Source organism: Delphinus delphis, chromosome 18 (assembly GCF_949987515.2).
Source record: "Delphinus delphis chromosome 18, mDelDel1.2, whole genome shotgun sequence".
Classification (NCBI taxonomy): domain Eukaryota; kingdom Metazoa; phylum Chordata; class Mammalia; order Artiodactyla; family Delphinidae; genus Delphinus; species Delphinus delphis.
Window position 1 is genome coordinate 52,285,114 of NC_082700.1, and position 20,325 is coordinate 52,305,438.

At 35.4% G+C, this 20,325-nt stretch overlaps 1 protein-coding gene across 8 annotated transcripts in view; it reads right to left on the reverse strand.

Annotated features, from left to right (window-relative positions):
• The window catches only part of RBM26 (RNA binding motif protein 26), a 76,485-nt gene that overhangs the window by 40,878 nt on the left and 15,282 nt on the right, over positions 1-20,325 (reverse strand). For all 8 annotated transcript variants that reach the window (XM_059995671.1, XM_059995678.1, XM_059995675.1 and 5 more), the window contains exons 2-7: positions 8,647-8,765; positions 7,894-8,030; positions 4,159-4,247; positions 3,274-3,491; positions 1,140-1,400; positions 203-442 (exon numbers count right to left, since the gene is read on the reverse strand). In XM_059995671.1, coding sequence (XP_059851654.1) covers positions 203-442; positions 1,140-1,400; positions 3,274-3,491; positions 4,159-4,247; positions 7,894-8,030; positions 8,647-8,765 — 1,064 coding nt within the window. The remainder of the gene's footprint in view (positions 1-202; positions 443-1,139; positions 1,401-3,273; positions 3,492-4,158; positions 4,248-7,893; positions 8,031-8,646; positions 8,766-20,325) is intronic.

The following is a 20,325-nucleotide window of genomic DNA, read 5'->3' on the forward strand; positions in this document are numbered from 1 at the left end:
CTAAACCACAGTAAACCATAGGTTTGGCACAGCATGAAAAATAAGGAGTATATTCCAGATGGGAGCATCTTACTCTTAGTTCCTAACAGGCATCTATAGGATTACTTTAGATACTTTTAACAAAATCAAGCATCAAACTATCAACTTTTATAAAAGACTATGAATGGATAGATAATAAGCATAGGCAAACATATTTACTTACCTGTGACAGGTGGTAGACTGGGTGGTAATGGGCCTGGCGGTGGCACTGGGGGTCTCAGATTCACAGGTGGGGGTGTAAGAATTGGTGGTGGTGGAGGGAGTCCAGGAGGAGGTGGTCCTTCAACAACAGGAGGCTGTGCTGGGAAAGGCAGCATACCAGGAAGATTGACATCTTCTACAACTACCGGGTCACTTCCATGATCAAAAGGGCACATGTCTCCTCTCATACAGAAACCCTTTTCTGTGAGGAAGAACAATTAGAAAGAAATATGAAAACCGCTGGACATATACATTTTCTCTAAGTTAAAAAAAGTGGAGATATTTAAAAATAGGAATATTTTTAATACTGGGCAAATATAAGTAACCATATCACAAGAGCTACCTACTCATTTCCAGTAATATAAAATATATATTAAGTGAAAATATAGCTAACATACCCACTAAAAAATATTACCAAATTAAAATGAGTATACCCAGCTAGCAACATGATACAGCTTTAATACAGTTTACAAAACTTTTACAGTAAAATCTTAAAGAGTCTTCAATTCATTTATAAAATGCTTATATAGGTGATATTCACATTTCTAGGTTTTACTAACATTCTAATAACCACTGATTTCTAAAGAAGTAAGTTTTGTCAAGAATGTTTCAGTAGCCAATTCCCTGGTAGGTTACTCAGTAGATATTACTCTTGTTTGGCAAATTCCAAAAATATGTTAAGACTTGGTGCAAATAAACACTATTTAAATTAATATTCAATAGTCAGTGGTGACTAATGAAGACTTCAGTAATATACTGAGGAATTCATGAAGTGCTTAAAACTAATTTCCCACTATTTCCAATAGGTTAAGTCTTTGAGCGTGTATAACTTAAATTTACAGAAGTTACTCAGCTGGAAATATTAATTCGATACCTCATGAAATAGTTGACAGGCTTACCATCATAGTCTCTACACCGTTTCTTTGGCATTGGTGGTCTTACATACGAGTTATGGTCCACTTGGTCTTCATGAAATTCAGACCAACTTTCGGTAGTATTATTACCATGATGAGTAGGAGCAATTACTGTAATAGTGCTGCTCAAAGTAGGTACAGGGTAGTGGCCAGATGAAATATTAGGTACCGAAGAGACTGGAGTATAATTGTTTTCTAATGCATCTGCTCTATCCAGGTCATATTTAGGTTTTACCAGATCCCTTTCTGCAATAAAATATAAATGACTTATAAAACTACACTCTATTAAACAAAAAAACAAAAAACACACATGTCCCCAAGCTAAGAAATAGATACTAGGTTCGCCAAAAGGTTCGTTTGGGTTTTTCCATAAGACGTTATGGAAAAACCCAAATGAACTTTTTGGCCAACCCAATATTTTTGCTAAACATAGAGAAAAAGTTCAAATTTTACACAATCCTCCTTTTAAAAACTATTCAATGTATATACAATGTTCCAAGATAAGCAATTTCTTTTCAATATGACCTAAACTAAAAAACCACACATAAACTTGTTGTACCTAATGAGATTTTTCTTTGAGCTTTACTTAGCAGAGAATTTTTAAATTTTCTTCATTGCAATCTTAGTATGCATAACTTTAGCCAACAAAACAAAATATACAAGTATGGTTATTTTTTCTGTGGTGAATATTTAGTTGTCATCCATTCAAAGGTCCTAGCATGGCTTTATACACTGAACACTATTTGTTGAAGATGAGAATGGATGTGTAAAGAGGAAGAAAAAGGAGTACATAATAAACACAAAGAAATTAACTGGGCCAAGAAAAGAAAATTTACCAAGGAAAGAGAAAAGACATTAAGGAGATCAGTTAAGTGAAGCAATGTGCAGAAAGGCCTAATACACCTAGATCACGGGGCGGGGAAAAACTCTAAGAGTAACAGAGAAATACAGGGCTTATACAAAAGCCATAAATATTATTTCCTAAAGACTAAAAGTAACTATACAATAAAGGTCGCAAGGGTAGTAAAAATCTAAGTTGAGTAAAGGTGTTTTACTCTTAAGGTGTTTAGTTGTTCTACTGCCTGCAATATATCCCTTTCAATAATACACATTGAAAGAAAAATATGCATGTTGGAAATGAGACACTCCTGTAAACTCACACATCTGAAATGAAAATTTTTAACTGTTTTCATAGTTTTGAGGTCTGATATATGATAAACTGAACATACTTAAAATGTACAATTTAATGAATTTTGATCGATGTATACACCTGTGAAACCAAACATCACAATCAAAATAAGGTATATACTGTACATACTCATCACCCCCCAAAAGTATCCTTGTTCCCTTTTATGATCCATCTCTCCTTTACTTTATCCCAGGCAACCACTGAGTTGTTTTCTGTCATCATAGATTAGTCTGCATTTTCTAAAATTCTATGTCTGTCTGTCTGTCTGTCTGTCTGTCTGTCTGTCTCTCTCTCTCTCTCTCTCTCTCACACACACACACTTTTTTGTGTGGCTTCTTTCAATCAGCATAATTATTTTGAGATTCATGCATTTTCCTGCATGTATCAATAGTTCTTTCCTTTTTATCCATTCTATGGATATACCATAATTTGTTCATCTATTCACCTGTTGATGGACGTTTGGATTGTTTCTAGCTTTTGGCTATAACAAATGAAGCTGCCATGACCATCTGTGTATGTCTTTGTGTGGAAATACACTTTCATTTCTTTTAAGTAAAGACCTAGGAGTGGAATGACTGACTGGATCATTTGGTAGGTACAGGCTTAACATTTTTAAGATACTGTTCAAGTGTTTTCCAAAGAGTTCCAGCTTATCTCCATCCTCACCAACACTGGGTAAAGCAAGTCTTTTTAATTTCAATCATTCTGATGGGTGTACAGTGGTAATTCATTGTAGCTTTAATTTGTATAAAATAAAAATTTTTTAAGAAATTTTTAAAAAGTATTCACTTGGACCCACAAAATACATCAAAATAGAAAAAAATAAAGATAACACTGACAAAATTAAAACAATTTTTAAAACCCTCAAATACAGAATTTTTTTCACAATGAAAGTGCCAACCAAAATACACATATATGTGGATTATTTACCCCTGCTTCGGGTCCTGCTTCTGCTTCTAGTCCTGCTTCTATCTCTATCCCTGTCACGAAGCCTCTCTTTACTCCAACTTCGACTCCGACTCCTGCTGTAACTGCGACTTCGCCCTCGTCTTCTATTGTACCGGTCTCTGTATGAATCTCTTCGAGGAGGGTTTCGATCATAATCTCTTTTGCGAGAACGATCATCTTTTTTCCTCTCATCACGACTTCTAAAGAAATATATGATCACTTTTATGAAAATATTTAAGTGGATACAGGAAAAACTCTAATTAAATGCAAAAGTTCTATTTTATTCTTGTACCATGATTCTTTATCCCATCATCAGAATACAAACATAGGAAACTCAAAAAACTGAAAACCTGAACATGACCTGCTAAAGTACTCTAAAACCTCTAAGGAAAAAAAGAACTCTTTTGAAGTCTTCATTTTATACACAAATGCATCTATACATTAAGGGATCTGTACATATGTCCTGTAGTATATATTGTCTTGTACACAGTCTCATACTTATAGGTATATATTACATGCACTGCACTCTAAATGCTTTTGAAGCCTTAATGGGAAAAATAATGTATTTACTCTAAAGGGAAACTTTGGGCAAAAAAGGTCTCACATTAAGACTTCACTGGAATTTGCAGTTAGGAATAAAAATAATAACAATAACCAACATATGCCAAGCACTGTTCTAAATCTCACTTCCAGGACCAACAAATCACACCTAGATATTCTTGGTAGAAAAGGAGTGAGTTATCACTTTCCTAGACCAATAAAAGAGTAGATATTACTTACCCCTATGTAAAAGAAAATCAAGTCTAAATATTCATATAAAATAAAAGTAATGTCTAAACATTGAACATGGTTCAAAGAATCAATCACCTATTTTCTCTGTATCGGGAGCTTGACTGAGGAGGACTGTGATTTAGCCTTCTAGAAAACTTCTTCTCTCGCTCTTCCTCTTTTGTGATCTGATACACAAAGAAAAATGTGTGCAAATTTAACAACAGTTATTCCTTGCCATGTTACTGTTTCAATGACTTAACTGATATTAAAATATGAGCAATAGAGTCTTCTTGTGAAAGCATTAAACAAAATAAATTTGTCTTCTAAGTACAATCATTTAATTTAACAATAAAAGACAGGCTTGCTGAAAGTTAAAGTGAATGGTAAAGAAATTCATAAATGTTTATCGTAGATAACAGTAGCAAGAAAAACATTTTAAGCAAGTGTCCTCATTTTACACATCATTAATGGAAAGCCAATTTTATTCCTTCTTTCAAAAGTCCATTCAAGTTTTGGTTTCATGGATTTGATCTGGCACCAAACACATTAGGGACTAAAGGAGAATGCATTAGAACTAACCAAGTCATAGAAAAAGAAAACATTTGAGGAAAAAATACCTGTGAAAATAAACAAGTGAAAACAGTTCTCTAGTTTCTCACAGCAGTATGACAGCTATACATTCCTCTTTCCTACAATTCATATTATATAATTAATATAATGCAGCCCTGAAAAACATTCCCTTGATCAGTGCTACTTTCTCTAGACCAGTTTTCCATGCTGCCCAAAAAACTGGTTCCACAGGACATTAAGAGGTGTTATTAGAGAAAAAAGGATTCAGAGCATAAACAAATTCAGAAAATATTGAACATGAGCTTCTGTAAATATGATAGGGCTCAAGATTTTGCATGTTTAATAAAAACCCTAAGATATTCTTATGCACATAGTCTACAGATAGCATAAATATGTCCCAGTTTATGCCAGCTGTTTCAGCATTCCTTTGGGTAAAAGCCTCTCACTGTCAAGTGTCTCACACTGGATGATAAATTAAATGGAAATCCTATCAACAGACCAAACTCTGAGAAATAATACTTAAAAGCCTTCTTTTAACAGTTTGCCTTTTTCTTTCTTGTAAGTACTTTTTTTGTTCTACTCTTCCTATCCATTTCAACCTTCCCCCCTGCAAAAACAAAACAAAACAAAAAACCCTCCTGATGCACTTTTTCCCTTCAGTTTGCTTCCATGCACTCTTGTAAGTAAGTTAGGTTGACAGACTGTCACATTCCATGGTACCTGCCCAACTGTGAACTTTCACAACACCCACAGCATTTAAAATCCAGACTGCCATCTGACATTTCGGTTCTGAAAGATGAGGGATAAATATCCTTCACAACTGCTCAAGACAACTGTGGTGAAATATTATTATATCAACAGATGTAAGACTAAGGCTTACTGCTTCTCAAACAAAGAGCCCATGATTTACTCAAGATTTCCAAGAATTAAAATATAATTTGCAATTATCTGGAAAAAATTCTGGAACCAATCCAGACTTCCATCAATGGGTAAAATTTAAATAAATTATTGTATATCTCTATGTTGCATAAGCAGTTGCCAAGACAATATCCACTATCCCATTCTTCCTTACTAACAGACCCCCTATACCGTTAGGTACAAAACATGCAGTTATAAAATTATTTCTGGTCTTCCTCTGAAGACAGAAGTGATGGGGTGTCTTATGTATATGTGCATGTAACTCTATATATATATATATACACATGTGTGCAAATATGTTCAGATATACAGAGACAAAAATACATTTGAGAATTATGTAATACATATGTAAATACATATGTAAATTACAATACATATCATACATATGTAAATATTATTATATAACACATATGTAAACATAACGAACATATATTACTTATATAATCTGGAAAAAGATTATCAGGTGAAAAAAAACCAAGGGCCACAACCACACCCAACACACAACAATGTCTCAACAATAATAGCAACTATCATTTACTGAGAACCTACTTTGTGCCACACACTCTGCCAAGTGCTTCACAGACCTTATTTTACTATTCCTCACAACAGTCCTATAATATTTCCATTTCACGGCTGAGTAAACTAAGGGTTGGAAAAGTAATAATTTCAAGGTCACAAAACGGTGGTAAAATTTTTTTTAATTAATTTTATTTATTTTTATTTTTGGCTGCATTGGGTCTTTGTTGCTGTGCACAGGCTTTTCTCTAGTTGCGGCGAGCAGAGGCTACTCTTCGTTGCAGTGCGCAGGCTTCTCATTGGCTGGCTTCTCTTGTTGCAAAGCATGGGCTCTAGGCGTGCGGGCTTCAGCAGTGTGGCACTCAGGCTCAGTAGTTGTGGCTCGTGGGCTCTAGAGCACAGGCTCAGTAGTTGTGGCACATGGGCTTCATTGCTCCGCGGCATGTGGGATCCTCCCGGACCAGGGCTTGAACCAATGTCCCCTGCATTGGCAGGCGGACTCTCAACCACTGCGCCACCAGGGAAGCCCCAAACAGTGGTAAAAATTTAACCAAGATTTGTTTGACCTAAAACTAGGCTAACCATGGATATATTATATTAATAGCTTAATTGTCAATGATTATTTTTGTTAAAATTACAATCTTTAAACATCAAACTGAGGAAATTTGAACTATTATATGATTATTAAACAAGAGGGTAATCTTGTATGAAAGGTAAACACCTCTTAAAGTATGAAGTCATTTACATTGCCCTGTGAAGGTCCTTTTATTTGACTACCTTAAAAATAGTCCCCTACAGGGCTTCCCTGGTGGCGCAGTGGTTAAGAATCTGCCTGCCAATGCAGGGGACATGGGTTCGAGCCCTGGTCTGGGAAGATCCCACGTGCCGTGGAGCAACTAAGCCCATGTGCCACAACTACTGAAGCCTGCGCACCGCAACAAGAGAAGCCACTGCAATGAGAAGCCCGTGCACTGCAACGAAGAGCAGCCCCCGCTCACCACAACTAGAGAATGCCCGTGTGCAACAAGGAAGACCCAACACAGCCAAAAATAAATAATAAATAAATAAATCTATTAAAAAAAAAAAGTCCCCTACAAAATGCATGTAGGCAGAAGCAAACCGATCTACTGACAATCTAACTATTTTCATAGAACACAGATAATAAGAGTCCATACCTATAAATACTGTGCAGAAAAGAATTAAAAGCACTCCTGAGACTGTTATATTTAGAAAGACCTGCTGATAAGGTAAGCCCTTAGCTGGCATCTGCAAACAACAATTTCTGGAAGGTTCACATCATTCCCTGATAACAATAGCTCACTATGCCTAAACTGTCTGGATAAACAATATGGTCTATGCTGAACATCTGCTTTCCTCCTCAGAGTCTGGAATTTTGGTACATATGAGGCTGAAGATGCCTATGTAACCAGCGCTAAATAAAAACCCTGGGCACTGTGTCTCTAATGAGCGCCCCTGGTTCACACATGTTGTCACTACTTGTTAAGTGCATCTGCTTTGACTCCACTGGAAGAAACCTCTGGAAATCTGTTCCTCTTTTTCCCCAGATTTTGCACCATATACGTTTTTCCCTTTGCTGATTTTGCTTTGTATCCTTTCACTGTAAGAAATCATAGCCATGAGTATGACTATACACTCTGAGTTCTGTGAGTACTCCTAGTGAAATAATCAAACCTGGAGGTGGTCTTGAGGACTCCCAACACAGATAAAAATAAACAAAACTAAAAATAAATTAAAAAAAATAAAACTCAGTTTAATCACTCCAAATATGTTTTTAAAGAACATGTAAAGTTTAACACAAATTCTTACCTCTTCTTTTTTTATATCTTTTTCTTGGTGCTGAAAAAATTCTACCTTTAAGCTTCCTGATGATGGCTGCTCTGGAGGAGGTAGATAACTCTTTGTATTCACAGCATCAAAAAGTTTTTCCACAAATATCTGTGTCTCTAAAAATAAAACCAAAACCAGCATAGATTAAAAATCATTTGCTAAGATATTTATTCTCTACTTCTCCACATCAGTATGATGAAATATGCCTTGATTTTTATAAATCTAAAAATTATACTAAGACCAACAGCTTCCCAACCAGTGTACTATGGCACAAGTCCCATGGTAATACTGATCCATTCAATTCTCAGGATGCTGAGGGCTAGAATGGCTAGAGCCTCTGGGTCAGTCGCTCCCAGCCATCACTAGTCTCCATGTATCCTGCCTAGTGTGCCAAACAGAAATATTATCATTACTTAAATGCTGGCAAGGTGAAAAAATTTGAGAAGCACTGTGCTAGACAACATCCAAAGTAGGTTCCTAAGCAGTACTATCTTTCAGTCATTTTCTTAATCTCTCAAGAAAAAAATAACAGCATTCTTTAAGAATAAGCATATGGACGTTAATGAAAGAAAAGATTTCCATTATAAATAAGCTATGGATATAATCAGTAATAATACTATTTGTTCAACTTTGTTACAGTTAGAGTCTGTCTCTTACTGAATTCCTTTAACACTCTCTGAATCTTATTTTAAATAACTTTTTAAATTAGTATTTTTAAACCAAAGATCTTACCTTTTTGAAGAAATACATCCAGTTGATCAATACATAACGCCTTTAATTCTTTTTCACTTTTGTCTTTCTTTACCAAAGCGAGAACATATTTTGCCAGGGCTGATGGATCTGCATCACAGCTGAAGAAAAAAGCAATGTTGAAGGAAATTTAACCATAAACAATTGCACATTCTACGAATTCCAGTTACAAACTAATAGCATGATAGTTAAATGAGTTAATATATGTAAAAAAGCATCTGGTTCATAGAAAGCAATGAAGAAATATAAGTTTCTCTCCCTTATCTTAATATGCTTTACGTGGTATATGTAGTCATCATTCAGTATTCTGCCAAATACACACTAATACATGTATTAAAGATTCAGTAGGCTCTATTATTAAAAAAAGAAGTTATGACAAATTATAAACAACACCAAAACATCAAAAACTAATAATTAGTGTGGTACCTATAAAAATACCAAGAGGCGGGCTTCCCTGGTGGCACAGTGGTTGAGAGTCCGCCTGCTGATGCAGAGGACACGGGTTTGTGCCCCGATCCGGGAAGATCCCACATGCCGCAGAGCAGCTGGGCCCATGAGCCATGGCCGCTGAGCCTGCGCGTCCGGAGCCCGTGCACAACGGGAGAGGCCACAACAGTGAGAGGCCCGCATACCGCAAAAAAAAAACAAAAACAAAAACAAAAAAAACCAAGAGCCTATTCTCCCCCAGAACAAGGTAAATAATGGTCAGAAAAACCCTGAAGAAGAGGACAATAAAGGGAAACTTGAAAACATACCACACAATACAGAATTTTAACGAAAGAAAAGCAAATTTAGAAATAGACCCAAATATATATAGAAACATAAATTTTATAAAGGTGACATCCAAGTCAAGGAAGAAGGGATGAACTACAAAATAAATGGTACTGAGAAAACTTGGCAGCTGTCTTTCTAAAAAATTAAGTTGGACCCATAACTTATTCCATATACCACAGTAAAAACATGAAACCATTAAAGTATTAGAAGAAAACAAGAAAAAGTTATTTTACAACTCTGGAGTAATGAAGACCTTTTGAATTATGAGAGAAAATCCATATATTGCACAAGAGTAATTTGATTATACAAAAGAAGCAAAAACTTAAGAATGTAAAAAAGACTTAAAAGTCAAATGAAATACTAAACAGAAAAAGAAATAAAAATGATTCTTAAATATGAGTAAAAATATAACATCATCCATAAGAGAAATTCAAACTTAAGCTATACTGAAATATCATTTTTCTGTTATAAAGTTGATAAAATCTAAATATATGGAAACATATTCTGGAGGCAAGACAGAAACAATCAGTTTTCATACATTATTGCTGCTGAGAGTAAACTGGTAGCTCCTAGGGTATGGCAGTAAAAAGATCACAAATACAACTGACCCAGCAATTCTACTTCAATGAATTAACTTTACAGATATACTTACATGTTCAAAATGACATGTGTACAAGTCATTCAGTGTCACACTGATTGTAAAATCAAAAATCTGCAACTGTCCATTTACAGAGGACTGGAAAAAGAAAGTATACTAAATCTACACAAGGGAATGGGATACAGCAAAAGGACAAAAAAGAATGAGGAAGTTTTCATATCATGGAGAAATTTTCCTATCAATTTGTTAAGTTTAAAAAGCGAGATAGAGAAAAAACTTGTATAGCGTATTACCATTTGTGTGGGAAGAAAAGGAGATTATATATTTGGGTTGGCTTATGTCTGAATAATGAATAGCTATAAGTATAAACAAGTAACTATGGTTATTTGTTGATGGGGGTAGGGAGTAGGAAGTGAAAAAGAAACAGGGTCAGGAGGGAAGAGGGAAAGTTTTTGATGCCCAAACCATGCCCATCCAATTGCTAAAAAGCAGATAATTGTTTTTCAACTAAGCTAAAGTTGCTACCTATTTAATTAAAGATCATTTTACAAGTTAGGGTAAATAATAATAAAATAATAGCAATAGCTAAGCACTAACATTTACTGAACCCTCATTTGCGCCATGAACAGTGCTCCACACTTTACATTCTATATTTAGTTCTCATTTTACTGATGAAACTGAGGCTCAGGAAAAAGTTAAGCAAACTGCCCAAGACTACATGTAAATTAGTAACAGAACCAAGATTTAAACCTAAATTTCTTACTCTGAAGTCTGCTCTCTTAACCACTACACCAAATTGCTCTTACAACAAGCTACCCAAAAACCAGACCTCCAATTTACTTACTGCTACAAACATCTAGTTACAGCCACCAACTCCCTATCCATCCTAGTAAAAGCCCCCTACAATACCTCCCTTAGTTGCTGTCCAAGGCACAGTTCCTCTAATTTACTTCCTCTTGTACTCTCCCCTCAGAGTCCACTATTTCAAACAACCTCTAAATTCCTCAGCCACGTTTGTCTCACTTTCTTTCTACTCTTCTTCTATGCCACCAACTTGGCAAAATCCCAAGTTAGAATCCACCCCCAGCTTAGATTTAACTTCCTAGCTTCTCTTAGTTTCATGCCAGTAACATAAATAATGCTCAGTAAATTAAATTTTCAAAGGACACTGATGACACAAAAAGACTTACCAATTACAGTTTTTAAAAAAAGACAAATACATTAGGGAATTACAGTAGGGAGAGATGACTACAAATGAGGGGGAGAGACAGGATAACCTAATAGTTCATTTGAGGAAAAACAGATACATACATGATACATGACATCCTTCAATTCATTTTTATCGCTCTTTATTGTAACAACTATTAGCAATTTTAACTCTAACAATACTAAACACAAAATAGAAATTCCACATGTTCTACCAAAAGTTCAAATGCTAGAATATTAATAAGGAACTTATACACATTAAAGCTAGAAAATACTTTAATACATATACCAAAAAGTCTTAATTCCTATACATATCTGGAATGTAACAGTTTTACAGAATTATAGCAGTAACATGTCACTGAATCAAAAAGTACATCTTAAAGACACTGGACAGCTTTGGCTGCACAGGCTGCACCTATGGAAAATCTGACTGCAAGTGAATCAACAGGTCTAATACAACCATCTGCATTTTGCTTTGTTTGTTTTATAAGGGCTGTACAGATAAGTCTGATACAGTATCAGAGTTGAGAATTACTCTATTAAGGAACTAGTACAGCATTTATTATATAATGTTAAGACTCCTTAGTGTACATCTTTGTGGTGACTGTGACTTCAAACTCTTCAATCTTCCCTTCAAAAGGCAGAGCCCAATTCCCCATTCTTTGAGAGTAGGCTCAATTTAGTGCCTTGCTTCTAAAGAAACAGAATATGGCAGAAGTGATGGTATCTGATGTTTATGGTCAGACACCATCTAGGTCATTTGCAATTATATATATATTCTAGAGAAATCAGCTGCTATGTTTCAAGGACACTCAAGCAGCCTTACAGAGAGCACCATGTGGCTATGAAATGAGGGCTCCAGGGAGGACTAAGGTCTCTTGCCAAGACCCATACATGAATGAACATGGAAGCCAATTCTACAGACCCAGTGGAACCTTGAAACGACTGCAGCACTGACCAAAAGCTTGACCACAATCTCATGAAAGACTCAGAGCCAGAAATACCTAACTAACCTGCTCCAAATTTCTGACCCACAGGAATGATATATGTCATGAGATGATAAAGGTCTGCTGTGCTACTAAGTTAAGTTTCAGGGTAATCTGTTAGTAATTATATATCAACTTTTCTCATAGATCTATTTCCATTTATTTACAAAGACTTGAAGTGGGTTATAACCTAAACAGGAAAAAAAAAAAATCATTTCAATGGTACATGAGATTTTTAAACACTTTCTCTTTGAAATTTATTTCAATATATTTATTTATACCAACAATTTTTTAAATGCAGACAAAGTGATTTGTGGTAAGTTAATTTTTTCATGTTTATCACAATGAGCATTATTAAATAATGCTAATATTAATAATGCTAACGTTAATATTGTGCATTAATATTAAATGCACAATATTAAAGATAATATTCATGTTGGTAATTTTGTGAGAAAAATTTTAGAGCCTGCTTTTCACTTAATTGCTAGTGAAGGTGATGATATGACTCCAGAGACAATGGGCCATGAATTTTCCCATTTTTCTGAAACACCAATTAAACAAGGAATTTCCTTTAGCAAAAAGTCCACAGATAAGGATATAGGAAAGAGCTGGACAACGAATTCAAAGAAACTGGAGAGGCTGGGGTCAGCCTCTGTGATGAAATAAGCATGAAGAAATGGGACAATAACCTCATGATGTATCTATAGATACACTTATATCTGGCAATCTGATAACACTGCATGAGAGACCATGAAACAGTACTTTCTCATGTTAGGTAACCTGAATAAGCACAATCAACTAAACATTAACCTAACTAGACACCAAGCTGAACATACTTCAGTTTACTGGAAATCACTGTGATACATAATACTATCACTGTGTTATACAGTTTTATTGCAACTGTTAATGAACAAATTCAGAATCTCTACATTGAGTCCAAATGCTATAGTCTGATTGAGTATTGGTTTGATTGTTGTAGTGAATTTTCAACTTAATAACAGCCTTTCTAATAACTGTCACTTTACATTTCTCTTAGCGAAACACCAAATCTATTCCATTCCCTCCATTATTTTTTAAACAGGACACTTTAAAAGTGAATTAAAATGTTAGCAGCTAAAAATGTGGAGAAAGACTTTTGCGATTTTTAAAAAATTATTGTGGCCTAGAATACAGTTTTATAAAACAGCAAGATAAACTCCTGAACAATCTTTGCTCAACATCTTCTATTAGAAGCAATTCAAACCAAATCAAGAACCAAAAAAAGCCACAACAATCATAATGAATTAACTACCATACAAAAAAATGTTAAATACTTAAAACAGTCTGAAAGGTAGATTACTTTTTAAAATTTGTTAGACTGCAAATTACATAGTAGAAGCAAGGTTTACAATTTCACATTTAACAACAGAACAGGTAAATATGCATTTGGGAGGTAATTTTTCTTAAGTCCTATAGGAAGCCACTTCATTTTTATTTTAATAACTTTTGAAAACAAAAAAAGGTATGTAGTTACAAATTATAGCTAAGTAAAAAATAATTTGAACCACAGAAGTTTAATAATATACCAAAATGTTATGGATCAGGGACAAAAGGCAAACTGTGTGTTCTCTTTTCTATTTATCTTAATTAAAAGTACCAATGCTACTTCATCTGAACATCTAGCGATAATAATCTGCTATGCAAAATTAATGAAGTAAAAATGTTTAAATTACTGAATCAAAAGAAAACTATATTCTGATAGTAAGGGGTTACTTTTAAAAACTGTCTCCATGGTAAGCAAGATTGTTCACGAGGTACTTTACTATACCAGTTGGTACTGCTGATGATAGGTTTGTGATTTGAATGACACATTATCTTGTCAAAGCTAGTCTTTACCCTCTGCTACACTGCCAGCATTCTAGAAACATGTGAAAGAAAAGTGGGGCTGAAATCTTCTTTCAGATCAGGGAAAGAGAAAAAAAGAATCAGATTTTGAAAATGTTAAGGACAAAAAAATAATACTGAAACAGTGACAAACTTCACTCCTACCTTAGAAAACAGGCTGAATTCCCACTAAGTCTCTGTTCCATAAGTACTTCTAAGCCCAGCAAAAACATAATCTGCCAATAAAGTACAATTCTGACCACAGAGTGCTCCAACTTCAATTACCCTTCTGTGTGTGTGTTGGGGGTAGGAGGGTGGAAGCAGTGAGGGGATAGAAGGAGGGGAGCAGGGAAAACACAACAAAAACCAGAAACTACAAAATAAAGAAGACATGGCTTACCAATAGCACTGTGGAAGGTGGGGTGAAGGGGAAGCAACTAAGTATTTCAACTTACAAAAGTCAAATGAGATAAAGCATTAAAATGGAGGAAAACAAATCATAACCAGAGAGGAAACAGTGCAGCTCTCCCATGCAGTAGGGAGTGCCACTGCTTTCACTTCTAGGTGCCACCTTTTATAAATATATAAACAAAGTCAAACATTCTTAGAAAATGACCAGAATGGTAAATGGATATCATTATCAGATAACTTGCTAGGGATTCTTGTGTAGCCAGACAATACACACACAGAAGGCATTCTCATATAAACAAGTGCTCCGAAGAGAAAAAAAATGCCAGGTAATGGGATAAAGTATAGAAGAAGAGGAATGAAGGGAAAAAAAGAGGAAGAAAGAAAACGGAGGGAGGAGAAGGAATGAATGAGGAGATCCTAGATAAGATTATCAGGTAAGGATATTTAAACAGGGTCAGAATTTAAATAGGGAACAGAATGTAGTGCAAGCAAGCTTTTTGGCTTTCTGGAAAAAGGTCAGCCCAGGCAGAGGGAACCAACAGGAAAGGGCTGAGGTGGGTATCTACTGATACTTGACTCATGAGGGATAGGAGTCCAGTGCTCCATTCCATCCAAATGTGTCATGCACATTTGGATTTCTAATCTCTCACCTTTGTTAAGGATTTAAAATTTACATCAGATCACTATGAAGTCATTCAAACCAATGATTTTAAAGGCATAAAAATAAAATTGTATCAATCTCTGAATATATTCAGTTAAGGATACAACTAATAATAATACCCCTGAAAAGCATGGGTGAATATCTAAGAGGGTCTTTCTCCTCCAGCTGTATCTGGGAAGGAGAGCACATGCACTAAATAAGTTAGAAAAGCCAAAGCAATGCAGAAAATCAAATGTTTTAATAAAATCTCCAAAAAGAACTTAATTTTCTTAAGAAAGACTTCAAAAAACATGAATCAAATAACTGAGTCACTTTGCTGTACAGCAGAGATCAGCACAACACTGTAAATCAACTATACCTCAATTAAAAAAAGAATCACCCCTAGATATAAAGGTTCTAATTAATCTTCCTAACACACTCATCATATTAGTTTTTACTTTTTAATTTAGTACTTTCAAAATAGTAACGAGACAGTGAAGCAAAAAACAAAAAGCTAACACACCAGTACAATATTTCAAAAAGAAGTTTGTTTTGTTTTGCCCAAGTTTTTTGGAGGCCTTAGAAATTCAGTGGAAGATAACTGATGAAATTTTACCCAAGCTTCCATTTTCAGTAATCTTGAGAAGGAGGAGCTGGAGGTGGCAGTGGGAATTAAAAATTAAATTTAAATATGTTAACTCAGTCACTTTAGAACACGGATATACACCCACGTCTGTTCCTACCAAATTTTCACTTTATATTCAAGAAAAATATCTAATTTACATCAAAGTCATGCAATTATATTCTGTACACAGAATTACTCTTTTAAAAACCCAAATTCCATTGCAACAAACATACTATATACATTGAAAAATTCAATTACCATAGTTTATTATACGGTTTCATCCAATTCAAAAAAAGAGTAAAACATAGATTATTTGTATGTAGTAATTAGTTACAGCAAAGGTTACTCATAAAGAATTATTACATACCCACTTTATTCTACAAAATAAAATGACCACCACAAAATAAGCATATGTAAACGTGATACATCCATGAGCATCACATGAACCACTTATCACTGCACAAACTTAGTACAAAACATGTAATTATAATGCTGAATACTATTCAGTTAGTTCCTTCATTCCCTTATATTACCCCCAAGAAATGGCAGGAATTCCTCCTTACCTTGAGAGCAGTGGTTCTCAAACTTTTTGGTCTCAGAATCTTTTTACACTTTAAAAATGACAGAGGACCCGGAAAAGCTTTTATTTAAAAGCCAGTATTTACCATATTAAAATTTAAAAATGAGAAAATTCTAAATTATTTAGTTTAAAATAACTAAATAAATCCATTATGATTTAACTATAAATACCTGGGGGTGGGGGGTAGGAGGAGTAATCAAAAGGAGGAACTTATTGATATAAATAAATGGGAAGTCCAAGAGTAGGATTGACCTTAGGCAGAGCTGGATCCAGGAGTTCAAATGATGTTACCAGGACACTCCCTTTCTATTCTGCTTTCCTTTGAACTTGCTTTATTTTGAGGCAGGCACATGTGGCAACAAAAATAGCCCTGAGCAGTTCTGGGCTTACATTATTCTGACAGCTAGTGAAGCCAGAGAAAATAGCCTCCCCTCTCTCCCAGAGCATCATATTGGTCCTTGAAAATGACTGACCTTCTCCCAGTTTGAGCTATACCCCCACTGCAATGCAGGGATGGGCAGAGCTCGATAACTAATAGCCTCACCTGAAACTAAACACAGGAATCCCCTGCTTTTCAAAAGTTTGCTTTATGCCCCTTTGTGAAGCTTTTACAGAAGACCTACATTCGTAACTACTAACCACAAGAAATTCAGAAAGAATTTTCACTTTTATGAGAAAAGGTGAAAAATATAAATAGTGTCCAGCATTTGTTTTGCAGCAAGTTGTATAGAGGTAGCCCGTATCGTAAGCAGCCAGAGTGGCACTGCCCAGATCCTTCCCCAAGAACTACACTGGGCATCTCAGCATCAAGCTGCCATAGCTTTGAACTGTATCTGTGAGCAGCTATGTTTTCTCTCAATTTATTTTGTGCATCCATTGACAAGATGTGTCCTAAAGTAACTACTTCTTCACTTTACGCCATTTCAGCTTACGAAAAGTTTCACAGGAACACTCTATTTCAGATATCAGGGGAAACCTGTACCCTATATTTTTTTGTGAATAAAGTTACATTCCCACACCAAAATAAAAATTTAGTAAGAAGATTGACAATGGTTCTTTTTTTTTCTTTTTTTTTGCAAATACTATTAATGTCTGCCTTAAATAATAGACTGATACTTACATCTACTTTTATATTCAATCTGTTGTGATACCCTGTTTTGGTTGAAATATAAAATCTGGCCTCACACAGGTATACAGCTGGGAAAGTGGGGACCTCACAGACTCCATGAAAGGGTCTCAGGAAGCTCTAGGAGTCCTCACACCACATTTGAGAATCGCTGCTTTAGAAGTGATTCAGAAAGTATGTGTTAAGCGTCTAATTCAAAGACAAAGTCAGTCTTCACACTCCCAAAGACCCAATAATCAGACTGTATACTGCTCAGTGCAAAAAGCAGTAGCCCAAAGAGCAAATTGAGCACAGATAGGTGTGGTTATAGAATCATGTCACAGAATTCTCTCTTAAAAGAAAAGTGGAACTGCAGATGAAATGCTGATATGGCAGCCCACAACAAAACTCCATTATTTCTTGTACGTTTTACATTCTAATGCACAGCTGAGGAAGAATCAAATTCTCTGGGAAAGGGCTCTGGGGCTTCCAAAGGCCACCCCTTCAGTTACTTATATGTGGATTCACATTTACCTAGTTACAAAACAGATTTGAAGCGCTTATTCCCTTCAGTTACTAAGAGACAGGAGAGGCTAAGGAACATTTTCTCTCTTGACCAAGAAGGGGCAGAATTATCCAAAAGAAATAGCACTAAGACTAGAAATGTGAAAAACCTAGTTGTCATTCTGTTTTCAACTAAATTCTTACAAACTGTTTCCTCATATATTAAAAAAAAAAAAAAATTCGGGCTAATGCTGTGTGGCTGTATGGTATACTTCTGGATTTTTTCCAATATTGCCACAACAGTTTTCTAATACTGCTATCAAATCACGCGAAATTTTTTCATTAAAAAGGGGATACTTTTCACCTCACAAATCTCAGGACTAAAGAAACTAAGCTTCAGTTTCCTTATCTGAGAGAACAGCTGCTCTGCCAAATTAGAAATAATTACAAATAAATATGACTGCAAATAAGAAAGCATTTTATTAACCTGCCAAACACCGGAACAAATGGACCACTAAAGAATGAAATAAAATAAAAATTTGAAGTAATAAGGTGCCTATTATTGCCACCCCCTTAGAATAGGTGTTAAAATCTAGCTACTATATTTTAAGCACTATTCCCTTTCAAATCTATGTTGTCTTCTAAGCCAAACTAACAGCTTTTCCTTGAAGCAGTCTGGTATTATAAAAAAAAAAAAAAAAGCACAGAAATGAACTCCAAAAGCCCAGGGGTTTTCAGATTTCTAGTCTGATATCATCTTACTTTATTCATTAGTTATATAATTCTGGGTTAGCATTTTATTTCTCTAGGCTTCAGTTTTCTCATTTTTAAAACAAAGGTGCTGAACCATACAATCTGACAAAGTGGGGCATTTTTTAGGAATAAGATGCAAAGCTTTCATCGTCATTGCACTCCCCTACTCTCATTCCCAGGAACTTTAACTGAACTTAAAAATAATTCAGTATGTAATCTGAAAAAAAATTTTTTTCCTCTAGGTCTTTTTCAAAAGCCATATAATTCCCTTTTCTGAACACTCATGAGCAAAGTTTGAGCCTCTGGGAAGGATAAAGAATAACTAAATTCTACTAGGTAGAAACACTTTACATAATTTTTCTGAATTGCCAGACCTTAAGATCTGCACATATTTCTACCACTGTTCAAATGTTACTACTGGTGTGCTCGTCTGTTTCAGACTAGGTAACTATGTCTACCTTTTCCCTAGAACCAATCACACTGGTTGACAAGTATCTACTAATTATCACAGTATGTAATAGCATACTAAGTCAGGGGCATATCAACCAAAACTCACACAAAAAAATTCTCAGTTTAGGTCAAACCCAATTATTACAAATACAAAGGTATGCCAACAGTTTAAAAAGCTGTCACAGATACCAAAAAAGGTCAATAAAAAAGCTCACAAGCATTCTGACAAGTCCTTCCTAGTTGCTTTTTCTTCCATATTCTGACTGCTTCAATGGCCCTCATATATATCCAGTACATATGTTCTAAGTATATTACCTCTCTCTTCCTACCTCCTGCCAAAGCCCAAATTTAGGCATTTTACAACTCACTCTTAAAACTAGAATTAAAAAACGATTTAATCTTCCTTGTCTCCAAAATGTTACAACTTAATCAAATCTCTAAACACCATAGTTTCATTCTTAAAAAGAGATGTGACCAAGTTACTCTGCTACTTTAATTAACCTTCCCAGTATCCCATAATCTAGTCCCCAAAATGTCCAAACACTTCAACATGGTAATAAAATCTTTTTAATTTGAAACCAACAAAGGCTAGCTGGAGTCAAAAACCTTTTCCTACCCATAATGAACGGTCATAATTCCTCATAGAACATAACTATTCATCCAATTTGGGGCACTCAATGTCATCAGGAGCTTCAAAACTTTAACACAGGGACTTCCCCGGTGGCACAGTGGTTAAGAATTCACCTGCCAATGCAGGGGACACAGGTTCAAGCCCTGGTCTGGGAAGATCCCACATGCCGCGGAGCAACTAAGCCCGTGCGCCACAACTACTGAGCCTGTGCTCTAGAGCCCGCGAGCCACAACTACTGAGCCCATGTGCCACAACTACTGAAACCCATGCGCCTAGAGCCCATGCTCCGCAACAAGAGAAGCCACTGCAATAAGAAGCCCTCACACCTCAGCGAAGAGTAGCCCCCACTCAATTAGAGGAAGCCCACCCCCAGCAACAAAGACCCAACACAGTCATAAATTAATTAATTAATTAAAAAAAAAAAACTTTAACACAATCCAATTTGAGAAAGTTCTTGAAAAACTTTCACAGCCTGGTAAGTACAAGTTTATAAAACAGTTTTCAAAATAAGATATATCTCTTTCACAGTCTGTTA